This window comes from Drosophila rhopaloa, unplaced genomic scaffold (genome assembly GCF_018152115.1).
Source record: "Drosophila rhopaloa isolate 14029-0021.01 unplaced genomic scaffold, ASM1815211v1 contig_155, whole genome shotgun sequence".
Taxonomy (NCBI): Eukaryota; Metazoa; Arthropoda; class Insecta; order Diptera; family Drosophilidae; genus Drosophila; species Drosophila rhopaloa.
Window position 1 is genome coordinate 7,867,251 of NW_025335034.1, and position 14,655 is coordinate 7,881,905.

General features: G+C 38.4%; 2 protein-coding genes across 2 annotated transcripts; one reads left to right on the top strand and one right to left on the bottom strand.

Moving 5' to 3' along the window:
- The first annotated feature begins 1,141 nt into the window (after positions 1–1,141).
- On the top strand, positions 1,142–5,160 carry LOC108045773 (esterase B1). Its single transcript, XM_017125191.2, has 3 exons — positions 1,142–1,552; positions 1,697–2,163; positions 3,608–5,160. Exons 1-3 carry the CDS (start codon positions 1,506–1,508, stop codon positions 4,789–4,791), a joined length of 1,698 nt encoding a protein of 565 aa, XP_016980680.2. The 5' UTR covers positions 1,142–1,505; the 3' UTR covers positions 4,792–5,160.
- A 1,869-nt stretch (positions 5,161–7,029) lies between these two features.
- On the bottom strand, positions 7,030–11,024 carry LOC108047941 (esterase B1). The gene is made up of 3 exons (XM_017128369.2): positions 10,755–11,024; positions 9,296–9,762; positions 7,030–8,272 (listed from the first exon to the last, which is right to left on the bottom strand). The coding sequence occupies exons 1-3, from the start codon at positions 10,799–10,801 to the stop codon at positions 7,089–7,091; spliced, it is 1,698 nt and encodes a 565-aa protein (XP_016983858.1). The 5' UTR covers positions 10,802–11,024; the 3' UTR covers positions 7,030–7,088.
- Between the last annotated feature and the right edge of the window lie 3,631 nt (positions 11,025–14,655).

Sequence of the window (14,655 nt, forward strand, 5' to 3'; positions counted from 1 at the left end):
GGTACGCACAATTGTCTCTTCCGGTGTGGATATTATTTGGCTGCAAAAAATTAATATTATTTTCATTATTAATTATTTCAGTAAGTTTTATGTAATATAACACTTTTATTACACCATCTTAAGCTTATATTGTACTTTGAATAATATCTCAAATTTATATATGTGTAAATAGTTTTACTGTTGTTTCTACATTTTTAATAAAATATAATATATAAACAAGAAAGAAAAGCTATTTTCGGGCGAAGCCGAAGTTGAAATACCCTTGCAGAATATTCTGTAAATTATATTCTCCAAAATTATTCATATGATGCATTCTTAATACTTATAAAAATCCCAACTTCCTAGCTTTAAAAACATCAAAGTTATGGCATTTCCGATCAATCAGTTATATGGCGGCTATAGGATATAGTCGGCCGATCCTTATGAAATTTGGTAGGTCGGATTAATTGGCCAAATATAAAACCCATAGAAAATCCTAACTTTACAAACACCAAAGTTATTGCACTTCCGATCGTTTAGTTATATGGCAGCTATAGGATATAGTCGGCCGATTCCGGCCGTTCCGACTTATATACTGCGTGCAAAGGAAAGAAGGGTGTGGGCAAAGTTTCAATTCGATATCTTTAAAACTGAGTGACTAGTTCGCGTAGAAACAGACAGACGGACATGCTTATATCAACTCACGACGCGACCCTGATCAAGAATATACATATGTACTTTATTGGTTCGGAGATGTCTCCTTCACTGCGTTGCACACTTTTGACCAAAATTATAATACCCTCTGCAAGAGTATAAAAACTGGCAAAACGTATTTGGAAGTCATTTGGGTGCACATTTTCCTAAGTAATAAATGCGCAATTAAAATTACAGTTCCGTTTATAATGTTAAAGGCAACTTTTTTGAATCTTCATTGTATTTCAAACGGTATTAATTTCAATTTATTAACAAAATATAGATTATCACCCTTAAGCTTATACATTTTACTGAAATTCACTGTAAAAGGAACAATTTAATATCATTTCATTTGAATGCCCTCTTAAATTAAATAAATTGAATACAAATAAGAAATGACATTTACGTAGGCGAGTTGGTAACGCATAGACACTTTCATTAATTTTTAAAATGATTTTTTAAATGTTTTAATTTTCCTTAATCCTTTTGTTTTTCATTAATTTGAATGAAATGTTATGCAAGGATACAACACTAATAAACTCGAGTTTTTGAATAAATGGGGACTGGAATTCTTCGAAATTCAGGAAGTGTATTATTTGCACATCCGTTGTCGTGCGCGATTACGGATAAGGAACGAAGTCTACGTATATGAATTGTGCTGTCGGTATCTCTGATGATTCCAGGTACTGCTGCCAAACATCAGCGATCAGTCGCTCAGCAAACTTCGATCGATCCAAAGACCCGACGATCCAATAGATTTTCAAATAAAAAATAGATATAACTATAACCACATAAAATTTAAACCACATTCATTTAAAAACCACTATACAATTATGGAAGTGCAAGTGGGGTGGCCGAAGTTATTTAAGATGGGCGCCCAGTGAGTACATAATGACTAAAGTGTATGGCTGAGGTCACCTTCGGACCTTCAGCGACCCACTGCCTGCGGTTATCACTCCTTATCGCTTACGGCGCGGGACAGACAGTCTCGATAACCCCCGATCTCACCCAACTTTTCCCACAGGTTGGTGGGCCACAAGGTTCAGCAGTACCGCCTGTCCACAGGGCACACCGTGACACTGGACACCAAGTTCGGGCAGGTTCGGGGACTCCAACGGAAGACGGTGTACGACGAGGAACCTTACTTCTCCTTCGAGGGCATACCCTATGCCAAGCCGCCGGTGGGTGAGCTCCGATTCAGGGCTCCTCAGCCACCGGAACCCTGGCAGGGAGTGCTCAACTGCACCACTTGGCGATCGAAGCCCATGCAGAGGAACATGCTCCTGGGGATCGTGGAAGGCAGTGAGGATTGTCTGCACCTAAATGTTTATGTGAAAACCCTGAAGTCGGAAAAGCCGCTGCCCGTAATCGTGTGGATATATGGAGGTGGTTTCCAGAAGGGCGAGGCCTCCAGGGATGTTTACAGTCCGGATTACTTTATGAAGAAACAGGTGGTGTTCGTCTCTATCAACTACAGGTTGGCAGCACTAGGTAAGTTCTTGTGCTTCTACTGATTCAAAATACTTTGACCTAATTGGCGAGGGAATAAGGAAACCGTCCATATTTATAATACAACGATGAGATGAAAAAGTGTACTTGTTGTAAGTTGTTACTTATTTAAATGTATATAATCGGTAGTAGGAAGCAATTTTAACAACAAAACGTGTAGTTAAGCTCGTGCATTTATTCTTTATCAGCTTTGAGAGCAATCTAATCCATTATTAGATTTAGTACATAGCACTTTTACATAACAGCACTAAATTGGATTTTAAGAGTACAATTATTCCCAATACAGAAACATGAACCCGGAAATGTAATCAAAAAGAAATTCATTTACCAGCCGCTCCTTTAGAAAAGAACAAGAAAGGAAAGCTAACTTCGGGCGGAGCCGAAGTTGATATACCCTTGCAGAATACTCTATAAATTATATTCTCCAAAATTATTCATATGATGCATTCTTAATACTCATAAAAAATCCGAACTTCCTAACTTTAACAACAACAAAGTTATGGCATTTCCAATCGTTCAGTTATATGGCAGCTATAGGATATAGTCGGCCGATCCTTATGAAATTTGGTAGGTCGGATTGATTGGCCATATATAAAACCCATAGAAAATCCCAACTTTCTAACTTTACAAACACCAAAGTTATGGCATTTCCGATCAATCAGTTATATGGCAGCTATAGGATATAGTCGGCCGATCCTTATGAAATTTGGTAGGTCGGATTGATTGGCTAAATATAAAACCCATAGAAAATCCCAACTTCCTAACTTTACAAACACGAAAGTTATGGCATTTCCGATCAATCAGTTATATGGCAGCTATAGGATATAGTCGGCCGATCCCATCCGTTCCGACTTATATACTGCGTGCAAAGGAAAGAAGGGTGTGTGCAAAGTTTTAATCCGATAGCTTTAAAACTGAGAGACTAGTTTGCGTAGAAACAGACAGACGGACAGACGGACAGACAGACGGACAGATGGACAGACGGACAGACGGACATGGCTATATCAACTCAGGAGGTGATCCTGATCAAGAATATATATACTTTATAGGGTCGGAGATGTCTCCTTCACTGCGTTGCACACTTTTGACCAAAATTATAATACCCTCTGCAAGGGTATAAAAAAATGTAGCAAATAAAATAATGTCAACATTTTAAAAACATGTAATGCAAATGTAATTATTAAGAAGACAGATTAGAGTTTATTACTCTAACTATTTTCCACAGGCCTACGTCAAAATCAGAAAACAAAAAAAACATAATTATGGCAAAGATATTTTGCATCCTTGTGATTCAAATTATAGTATCCTCTTAAAATTTGTTCAGATTTTAATTCAAGCTCTTAGAATTCATTGCATTTTTGTGAGGTACCTCTAATAATTAGTTGTTACATTTTCAAAAATTAAATTTTTCATATACACTTTCTAGGATTTCTCAGTCTTAAAGACCCAAACTTAAATGTTCCCGGAAACGCTGGCCTCAAGGACCAAGTAATGGCCCTCCGCTGGATCAGCCAGAACATCGCCCACTTCAACGGCGACCCCAACAACATCACATTGATGGGTGAAAGTGCAGGGTCGGCTTCCGTCCATGTGATGATGACCACCGAACAAACGCGGGGCCTCTTCCACAAGGCAATCCTGCAATCGGGATGTGCCCTAAGCGAGTGGGTGGAAAGTCCAGATCACAATTGGGCCTTCCGGCTGGCGAAGAACTTGGGCTACAAGGGCGGCGAAAGGGATGCGGATGTACTAGGCTTTCTAAGCAAGGCATCCGCTCGTCAGATAGCAGCCATAGATCAGGACGTAATCACCCAGGATGAGATTCGGAGCTTCCTGCTCTTCGCATTCGGACCGGTGGTGGAGCCCTATGAGACCGAGCATTGCGTGGTGCCCAGGAGGCATAAGGATCTGTTATCCGAGGCCTGGGGCAACGATATACCAGTTATTATGGGTGGAAATTCCTTTGAGGGCTTGTTTTCCTACCAATTGGTGAGGAGTGATCCTTGGTGCCTGAAGAACTTCCACAACATCCTGCCGAGGGAAGTTAAGCAGGTCAGTCTGGAGGAGCAGGATCTACTGGTTCAACGACTCAAGAAACTCTACTTCAACAACGAGATGCAGGAATCGATGGAGACTTTTGAGGCTCTAAATATTTTTTCCCACCGCCAAATTTGGCACGACATGCATCGCCTGGTTCTCGCCCGTCAGACCTACGCCCCCGACACACCCACCTATCTATACCGCTTCGACTTCGACTCCCCGCACTTTAATCAATTCCGGGGATTGGTCTGCGGCAACCGCATCCGCGGAGTGGCCCATGCGGACGAACTGTCGTATCTCTTTTACAACATAATTGCCACAAAACTGGAGAAGTCGTCCAAGGAGTACAAGACCATAGAGAGGATGGTGGGCATGTGGACATCGTTTGCATGCAGTGGCAATCCAAACTGTCCGGAACTGGGATCTGCCAAATGGGAGCAAGTCCGGCTGTTGGAACACGACGTGGAAAGGTGCTTCAACATCAGCTATGAATTGGAAATGCGAGAATTGCCGGAGGCCAAGTCCTTGGCCGTGTGGGACTCATTCTATTCCAGCGGGGCTCTCTTCTAGTCCTTAAATTTTTTTTATTTGTGTTTATTCTGGATAGTTCATGTATAGCTCTTACAATAGTTTTTAAATAGCAATTTATTCCTTAAGAATGCTTACAAAAATTTCTTTCTTTGCTACATTTTTTAAATGCCCGTTTCATCCATAATAATTGCATTATTTGATACCAAAATGTTATTGTTTACGGCTAAAGTCTGTATGTATTCAAAAAAAACTAAAATAAAGAATGAATGTATTTATGAATTGTTTATAGGTCATTGTTATTTTTCATTACCGAATCTATTAATAGAAATAAGAGATAAGAGATTTGGACATTAATTGTATTTATTCTATAAATAAAATGTTTTTGCTTAGTGCTTATCTGGACAGAAAGCTTTATAATTTTTTTAATGACAAAAAATTATGCCGGTGAATTAATTATTATTTATTTCGTTATTTATTATTTCGTTAAATGCCCTTCAAACGAAAGTTGTATTTTTTGGTGCGGCTTAACTTCCTGGTAAATTTATTTTACTAGTAACAAAACGTTCTTCGACTTTTCCATATAAGTTATTGGTTTGTTTAGAGACAAAATTAAAAACAAATTGTCAAAGAGTAAAATTACATTTTTTAGCGTTGTTAAAGTTCCATCTTAGAAGTAATACAATTAATTTCGCTTTATGCGATTATTTTTGAAGGTGCAATTCATGGTGGCGGCTTCCTCTAGCAATTTTGTAACCAAACCAATACATTTAATATGTGTGGGAAAGCCGAATAACACTTTATTTGTGGTAAAACAAGTTTTTAGAGACCAAAATTGGCTAGTCAGAACCTTAGTTAAAAATATGTGACTCGTGCGTGAAAAATAAGTTAAACCTTGTAGCACTGGCATAAAAGACAATAAATAAATAAATTTACAACAAGAAGGGAAGCAAACTTCGTCAAGCCCAAGTTTATATACCCTTGCAGTTATTACAAAACGACTACACTTCGATATTTATGCGTACATTACTAAAAACAATGAGGCTAGGTCGATTTTGCGCTGCATTTGGTCATCGTTTCTATGGTAGCTTGGCCAAAAAAAAACCCATAAAAAATCCCAACTTCCTAACTTTACAAACACTAAAGTTATGGCATTTCCGATCAATCATAGTCGGCCGATCCTTATGAAATTTAGTAGGTCGGATTAATTGGCCAAATATAAAACCCATAGAAAATCCCAACTTCCTAACTTTACAAACACTAAAGTTATGGCATTTCCGATCAATCAGTTGTATGGCAGCTATAGGATATAGTCGGCCGATCCCGTCCGTTCCGACTTATATACTGCGTGCAAGGGAAAGAAGGGTGTGTGCAAAGTTTCAATTCGATATCTTTAAAACTGAGAGACTAGCTTGCGTAGAAACAGACAGACGGACAGACGGACATGGCTATATCAACTCAGGAGGTGATCCTGATCAAGAATATATATACTTTATAGGGTCGGAGATGTCTCCTTCACTGCGTTGCAAACTTTTGACTGCAATTATAATACCCTCTGCAAGGGAATAAAATGGAAATTAACTAAAATTTTAATTACTTTACTACATTTTGTTTTGTTGAATCAACCAATCAATATATACAAATCGGTTGCAAAATTATTTCGCTATTGCTTTCTCTTCGTGTTACCTTGTACTTGAATTTGTCTGTAGTTTCATTTAATGTTTCGGTTACTGTATCTAACTGTAAGCCAACTTCCTGTACATATATATATATTTATTGCACATTCTTCCACATCATTTGGCAAATTCATTTATTTGTTGCTAAGCATACTTTAACTTACTGTAAACTTACTATAAAAACTTATCTAGTGTTTCAACGTTGGCTATTAAATTTTAAACTTTTACTTTTATAAATAGTTCCTTTTTAGTAAATTTTATCAACAATTGTAGTTTAATATTTATTATTGCGATTTTAAGTTTCTTAGTTTAAATAAGTTTTTTCGCTAAGTTATATGTCTCACTATACACAAAAAACATCGGCGAGTCACTGCTTGGGTCAAGTTAGAGTCAAAAGCGATGGAAAAACACCTGATAAAGGCGAAACGCTTTTCACATTGTAATTAATGGGAGCACCCAAACCAGTTATTGTTATAGTGATTCTTTCATTTTGAGCCAACCTGTAGCAACACCAACTGCAACAATATTTTTATTTTTCGTAAAATAAAATGATTTATTTTAAATTATAAAATTTAATAAAATAATTTTAAATACTTTCTTGGGGTACGTTTTATCAATGGCACCACCCAAGTGCGATTTATTTACAAAATATCCAACCCCCACCTAGTACAAGTCGTGTTTATCGTAAAGCCTATCCCAAATCCCATTCTGCCTTGACTCCGGTAACACAATAAACTCCAGTTGTTTTCCAATGTTGAGACACATCTGAGGACCTTTTTCATCCAAAGCTTCCCAAGTGGTCGGACTGATCTGCGGACAATTGGGATTATCGTTTCGGGCGAATGCCACCCACATGCCCACCAATCTCTGTATAGTTTGGTACTCCACTGAGGACTTCTCCAGCTTGTTGGCCAAGATGTGATAGAAAAGGTAAGAAACGTCATCGGCATGACTGACTCCGCGGACGTGTTTTCCACACATCACCAGCCGGAAGTGATTGAAATGGGGCGAATCTACATCGAAGCGGTACAGATAGGTGGGCGTAGTGGGGGCGTGTCTGCGGCGGGCCAATACAGTGCGATGGATGCCATGCCAGAAGTGTTTTGCGGACAGTATTTGCAGACACTCATTAAATTCCATGCGCCCCCGAGTGGCATCCTCAAAGTTATCCACCTTGAACTGACGCAGCATGTCCTTCAGTTGGGATCGAGAACTCTTCTCCCGGATCTCCCGCGGAATCAAGGCCTCGAAGACGCTCAGCATGTGCTCCTCATCGTGCAAGGTGGACTGGTAGGAAAAGAGGCCCTCGAAGGAGTTGCCCCCCAAGATTAGGGGCAGATCGTTGCCCCAGGCCGCAGGCAGCATCTCTCGGTGGGATCGGGGCAAGACGCAGTCCCCGGTTACGTAAGGCTCCACCACGGGCGTAAAGGGAAACAGGACGTATTCCCGGCGTTCTGCCTGAGAGACGAGGGCGATTCCCTGGGCGGCCATTTCGGAGGCGCTGGCTCGCTGGAGGAATCGGAACACCTCCTTCTCGTTCTCGCTCCCCGAGTACCCCAGTTGGCAGGCCAGGCGGTAGGCCCACCTGCCACTCGGTTCGTTGGCCCACTCGCAGTACATGGACCCCGACTGCATGATGGCCTTGTGGAAGAGTCCTCGCGTCTGCTCCGTGGTCAACATCACGTGGACGGAGGCTGCTCCCGCACTCTCGCCCATCAGGGTTATGTTCTGGGGGTCTCCGTTGAACTGGGCGATGTTTTGGCTGATCCAGCGCAGTGCCATTACTTGGTCCTTGAGGCCAGCATTTCCGGGCACATCCAGATCACGATCCGAGAGGCTGAGGAATCCTACAATAGAAAGGAGGATTGAGTTAAAATATTCACTATTGGAAAAGTCAAATAAATATATATTTATTAATTTTGTGGGCATAATTACGGTTTAAACAAATTGTATCAGCTGAGATACTATTATTGTTTATTACTATAAAAAAATTAAATTATTCAAATCAGTAAAACGAAACTATTCAAAGAGATATTTTCTGGTTTGTTACAGTTGCATCGAATGAGCTAACATATACATTATTTTAATTGATCACTACGGTAATAATAATTACCGTGTTGTTCTCTCTTCGAGTTAATGACAGCTAAAACGACAGTAATAGTAATGCTAATGATTTTATGGCAGAAGGGGGCAATTAAACTATACAGACTGTGAATTATTTCCGAGTGCATTTAACTTAGCACGGCATAAAAAGTGCAACGTATAATTTGTTTGATATAGACTTTCTCGAATGTGAGTAGAGTACAGGGTGGCGGCCGATCAAAAATCAAGTAAACATTTTTTTAATAACCGAGAGTTCTCTTAGTCAACAATCAAGTACACATTTTTTTAATAACCGAGAGTTCTCTTAGCCAACATTAATTTCTACATTTATACAGATTTAATACATATACGAATGTATTTGAGTTTTAACAGTTTTGATTTAAATCTTGTTAAAATAGAAATTTACATATTAATGTTTTTACGATTATGAAATCGAAATTAAATAATTCTTATTTTAGCAGTACATTTCACTAACTTCAGTGATCTTCTTCGAAATACTCCTGCATCAACATCTAAACCATAGTTTATACGTATTTGGTTTTCAATTTTTCCCTGCAGATGCTATGATATGGTGTACAGTTATTATTTTTACTTCGTGCCATCTTAAATCTATTAAATCTAACAAACTTTGATTTAAATCAACGTTTTCCCACGGGCTTCGAACCCCATATTTTAGTATAGTGACCCTATTTCTGGCAACACGTACGTGAAAAGAGTGTGTAATATCCGTTCGGTTATTCAGCACATCTTGAAAATAAATAGCTTACCCAACGCGCCTACTCTGTAATTAAATGTGACAACCACCACATCTTGCTGCATGAAGTAGTCTGGACTGTAGAAATCGCGACCGGCCTCGCCGACCTGGAATCCACCGCCATAAATCCACACGATCACGGGCAGCGGCTTGTCCGACCTCAGTCGCTTGGCATACACGTTCAGGTACAGGCAGTCCTCGCTGCCCTCGACAATGCTGAGGACGAAGTGCTTCTGCATGGGCTTGGCCCTCGGATAGGTGCAGTCCCTGACCCCCAGCCAGGGGCGTGGTGGCTGGGGGGCCCGGAAGCGCAGCTCCCCCACTGGCGGCTGTGCGAAGGGGATCCCTTCGAAGGCGAAGTAAAGCTCATCATCGTAGAGCGTCCTTCGGCGCAGGCCGCGCACCTGTCCGTCCCTGGTGCAGACCACCTTCGTCTGCTTCGTGGCCAGGCGGTACTGGACGATCTTGTGGCCGATGAGTCTGTGCAGAAGGAAATTCAAATTAATTTTAAAATTAAAGGTATAAACAAAGACTTGTTTGTTAGACGTTTCTATCAATAAGACGGAAACCCTCCACAAAATGAAATATTTGTTAATTACAAATATAATAATAATATAATAATAATAATAATAATAATAATATTTCTTGAAATCATTATAATTTGTGAAGCTAACTAGTGCTATTATAGTCGGGGTCACTCCCCAGTGAGTGCAAGTGTGATGAAAGTTAAGTGGAAAAAACGTTGTGTTATAGAAGAAATTAAAATATAACCAACGTATGACCTCGAGTAATCTAATAGCTATAGCTATCTAATTTTAATTTAAAACATTTTTATTTTTAGTTAAAATTTTTGATATTTGATCTCGTAGTTTTGTATGACATGGGTTAAGATTGTTAAGAGAAAAAGAGATTTAGTTGAAGCGTTTCATATCTTATCGCTTAGAGAGGCATTTCAATCGATCAAGTACAGTAAAAACACCTTTAACTGACAGTTATATTTACGAACATTTAAAGACAATGTTATCGCATGTACATATATGAATTTGGATACTCCCTACTAATTTATTAAATGAGAATTATATATTTAAATATACATTTTTTTTAGCTATTTTTCAAGTAAAGAAAATAAGGGCAAAATAAGATGTGATTTTTAAATGTTTTAATGACAATCATATATGGGATGTAAAAAGGTAAAGGCAATTTTCGTAATACACAAATATGTACATATGAATAAGCCATTAATAAAGTTCAGTGATTCAAGGACTGTCCGATAATATATTTAATTCACTTGAACTACAACAGTAATCTGCACTTAACAGTCAACTATTTGTGATTATTTCGAGGTTCAATAAACCTTATCGATTGTTTTGATTAAACTCCGTTCTCACTTGTTTACTTGATTTAATCAAGTACAACTGAAATATAAGGCCTTCCGTCAAAGCTTTTACTGTAACTGCCCATTAGTAACCTACTTGGTGCCCATCTTCAGCAGATCGCCCACTCCCACTCGGATCTCCATGGCTCGCGATCCCGGATGGTGTCACTACTACTACTTAGCAAAAAGAAGGCTCAGGGCGAGCGATACAATCCTGTGCGAGGACGGCAATGATCGCAACACTTCCGCAGGTCGCGATATATACGTGGAACAACTGAACCGAGCACTGAGAACCGTACGATCCGATCTATCAGTTCGACTGCCAGCAAAACCCACAGCAGCCCCAATTCAGTTGCGGCGTTAATCGCGACAGACGCTTATCGCAATATGAGTTGCACCGAAACATATGGCGGAGAATATAGAAGCAGAATATCACGACTGATAAGCCGACTGCTTGCCCCAGACAGCTGTTTCGTGTCTTCTGTGTAATTGCTTTTTAATGATGCTCTATGTGCTCTCGTAAGCATTATTAAGTCGGACTTTATGTCAACAGCGAGCGGGCTAAAACCTGCAAATTCTCATTAACGATCAGGGTTATAGGTCATGCAATTGCCACCGTAATGGGTTTCATAGTAAGCTCGGGTAAAATTTGTATTAATTTTTGAGCAATCATGTTAACATTTAAATTAAAGCTGCGCGCGCAGCTAACATGAACTGCTTGAACTGCTTGCACAAGTTCTAGCTGTTAACGCATCGCATAACACTCTAATATGACTATACATATACTTATTAGAATAATTATTTTTAAACGTTTGAAAGCATTACAAAATTTTTGGTGTGAATGAATATATACCACTTTGTAGTATCTATATTTTTATTTTACTTCTTAACTTAAAAATATATTTCTTATAAGTTAGTTTCAGACGGTTTCTAGTATAGGGAAGGACAGAATATAACATTTTCCATTATTTTTAAAAGCTTTTGATTAGCTTTTAAAATAATGTTGTAATTTGGAGTAAATTTTGATTTATGTTAAATGGTCTTACTATCATTCGTTCTTCCTTTTATTGATATTCCCTTTCATTTCGGCTTCGACAAGTGTATGTGAGATAAAATTTGTGCATGAGAATATCACCAACATAAGCCAAAAACAAACCAAAATGCCCTTAATCGATGCTCACCAGTCTGGGCCAGCAATAAGTCACTATACAAGCCTGACGTTTTCTTGTAATTGAGTAAACGATTGCAAAATGGATAAATACCATAGTTGTAGGAATTTGAGGATATCCATATATGCTAATTAAATGGCATAACCTTTATTAAATAATTTTGTAAACTCTTGCTAAGTCTTTGTCTATACTCTTGGTTCATTATCTAAAAGCTTAAATTGTTTATCATTCCGGAGTAGACTTAGTTTAATGAGTCTGCCTTTTATATTGCTAACGCTGAAAGCAGACGCACAATCTAAAGTCTACTTATTGAATAATTTTTTCCTGTTCATCTATTAAAAACTTAATTTGCTCATTTTGCAGTATATTTACATAAATTGTCCAGGTTTTTGGGGACGAGTTTTGATAGTTTGGTGTAAAAAAAGTTTCGAATTATGGATTAGACAAACTTTTTTATATGTTATTTTATATACACCTTCTGTACAGTTGGAGCAGAAGTGTTTGCCATCGCTCTCTATCCACGACTTCTTGTCCCAAGCCTAATTTAATTAGTTTTATATGAATCCTGTTGTACTTTTTATTTTAGTATGCTTTTTTTTTAACTTAACTTAATTTTTCGGATGCATTATATTTATTTATGTATTCATAGTTTATACAATTCTACTTTTCTTTAAAGCAGAAACTAGCAGTAGCTCCCCTTTTTTAGCCTAAGTTGATTTTTTTGTTGATGCTTGGTTTGACTCAGGAGTTTTTTTAACTTGGTAACTGAGATGCTATTTTGCTTCTGCTGATTGATATTAATTTAACCGGAAGGTGAATCTATTTGAGCATGAAGGAGAACCAATTCCCTTTCCAGCATTACGAAAGCAACGATCATTTCTGCCTAGGTGTGCTCTGTGATTTCTATCAGCTTTAACTCTTTGCCGACAATTATACGCTTTATTGCCACATTTTCGCATCTCCATCTTAATTTCTGGACTACAAGGTCCAGCTCTACAATTCCACTCTCAAGTCCATCGGGACATATGGCTCCAAGCTATAGGTGCGCCCAATCGAAAATCTTGAGAACTATCAACAAAAAACGACCTACAATGAAAAACTGTCTGAGCAAATCATTTTAAATCTATTCCATAATCACCAATTTCTTTGCCAGAGCCGAAGTCTCGACTAACGTATAGCTTTTAATATTTTTGTTGCCACGTTCGAGTAATCACCAACAAAGGGAATTAAGAAAACCCAAAACTCGCCCAGTTTGAACTACTAACCGAAAATAGATTATGGTTAACAAGGTTATAACCATCAAACTAATAACAACTTTAAATTAATTCCAATAATTTTTTAAATATTTGCTTCCTTTGTTTTAAGTTGATTAGATAAATAAACCAAATTTTAGACATTTCATTGAACTCAGGGAACTAATGGATTTTCGACAATTTAGGAAACTTTTAAACAATTACGCTTGATTTTGCGAACTTTATCGGCTTCCCAAAGATTTTTAAACATTTTCCATCAATGCCTACTAATTTGTAGTCCTCAAAATTCAAACAAACTTTGAACCACTGAAATGAATATAAAACGCTCTAACTTTTTCCCTGAATATTTCCAAAGAACACCTAAAAGTTATTACATTTGCATATGCATTGCAAAATAAGTGAGAGAAAATCCAGCATAGCATAGGAAATACTTTCTTTACGCCTAAACGATTTTGATTAATAAGTTTAAAAGCGAAGGGCAATGGACGGCAGCGTCAACTAATTAAAAAATTGTCATAAATCCCAAGAGTTTAACCCATTTACAGTCGAATGGCCTGCTGAAAAATGGGCAAGAAAGGGATTGCTTGTATAACTTGAGCAGCTACTTAATTACACTTGCGCGCACTTTAATTTCCAGTTAAAAAATGCTTACCGAAAATCGTAAGCGACGGCAGAGAAATGTTAATTTTTTCCCTTTCCTGAACACAAGGCAGGGATGCCAAGTCAAGACGAGCCGAAACATTGTAAATTATAGGCTTAAGCCGAGAGATGTGGAAAAGGAGGAGAAGTCAAGCTCTGCGAGTTGGTTACATGGAGGAGCTTATTAAATTATACTGGGGGCTTCGGTTGGTAAGAGAAGTGCGGTGTGGTCTTAAATTTCCAGCATTCTAATCTCGATTTAAGCCAGCGAGAGCACTCCGACGGTATCAAGTGAATTCAATGTCAAAAGGGTTAATTGAAAGTGCCTCAGCAGCTGTCAGCCCAAAAAGGAAAGTGGGGAAACTGCGTGGGAGGCTTTTCCAGGGCACACCTCCTCCCGAGAACACATGGCAAGTATGCAGTAGTCATAAAATCAAAGTCCATAAAACGATACCGACCCACCGCAGTGCATAAAAATATTTTTTCTTGGGTCCGGCTGGAAAGTTTCATGTCTTGGGTCTTCTTACGCTTTTTATCCATTCTCCTTATTGCACCCATAGGGATTTTTCATACACTTGTGTGACTGAACTATTTTGAATTTGAATTGCAGACAAATTTCTATGCGTCAAAAATTATGCGTGCCTCGTCGGGGATTTAAATTGGGAGTGGGTGGTGTCAGGGGAAAAATGGTTTTCTGTTTACTTTGTGATGTTTTTGTGGAAAAGTCTAGTTCAATTTGCCACGTTCCAGGTATTATTTTTATTCACTTTTATTATTCAAAATGAGTGTCCCCTTAACAATTAGGATATAAATATATAAAAAAGAGAATGTATCTTACATTTTACACATCATATTGAAGCCACAAATACTAACATTTTTTGTAACTGTGCTTATGATTAAAATGATTCCTAGAAACGGTTCAGAGGGGTCGAGTCTT

Excerpts from the sequence above, each read along its gene's own strand:
- LOC108045773 (XM_017125191.2), top strand. The coding sequence starts at position 1,506 with ATGGAAGTGCAAGTGGGGTGGCCGAAGTTATTTAAGATGGGCGCCCA. Across the intron at positions 1,553-1,696 it reads TTATTTAAGATGGGCGCCCA|GTTGGTGGGCCACAAGGTTC; the intron begins GTGAGTACATAA and ends CTTTTCCCACAG. Across the intron at positions 2,164-3,607 it reads CTACAGGTTGGCAGCACTAG|GATTTCTCAGTCTTAAAGAC; the intron begins GTAAGTTCTTGT and ends TACACTTTCTAG.
- LOC108047941 (XM_017128369.2), bottom strand. The coding sequence starts at position 10,801 with ATGGAGATCCGAGTGGGAGTGGGCGATCTGCTGAAGATGGGCACCAA. Across the intron at positions 9,763-10,754 it reads CTGCTGAAGATGGGCACCAA|ACTCATCGGCCACAAGATCG; the intron begins GTAGGTTACTAA and ends CCTTCTGCACAG. Across the intron at positions 8,273-9,295 it reads TTACAGAGTAGGCGCGTTGG|GATTCCTCAGCCTCTCGGAT; the intron begins GTAAGCTATTTA and ends TTTCTATTGTAG.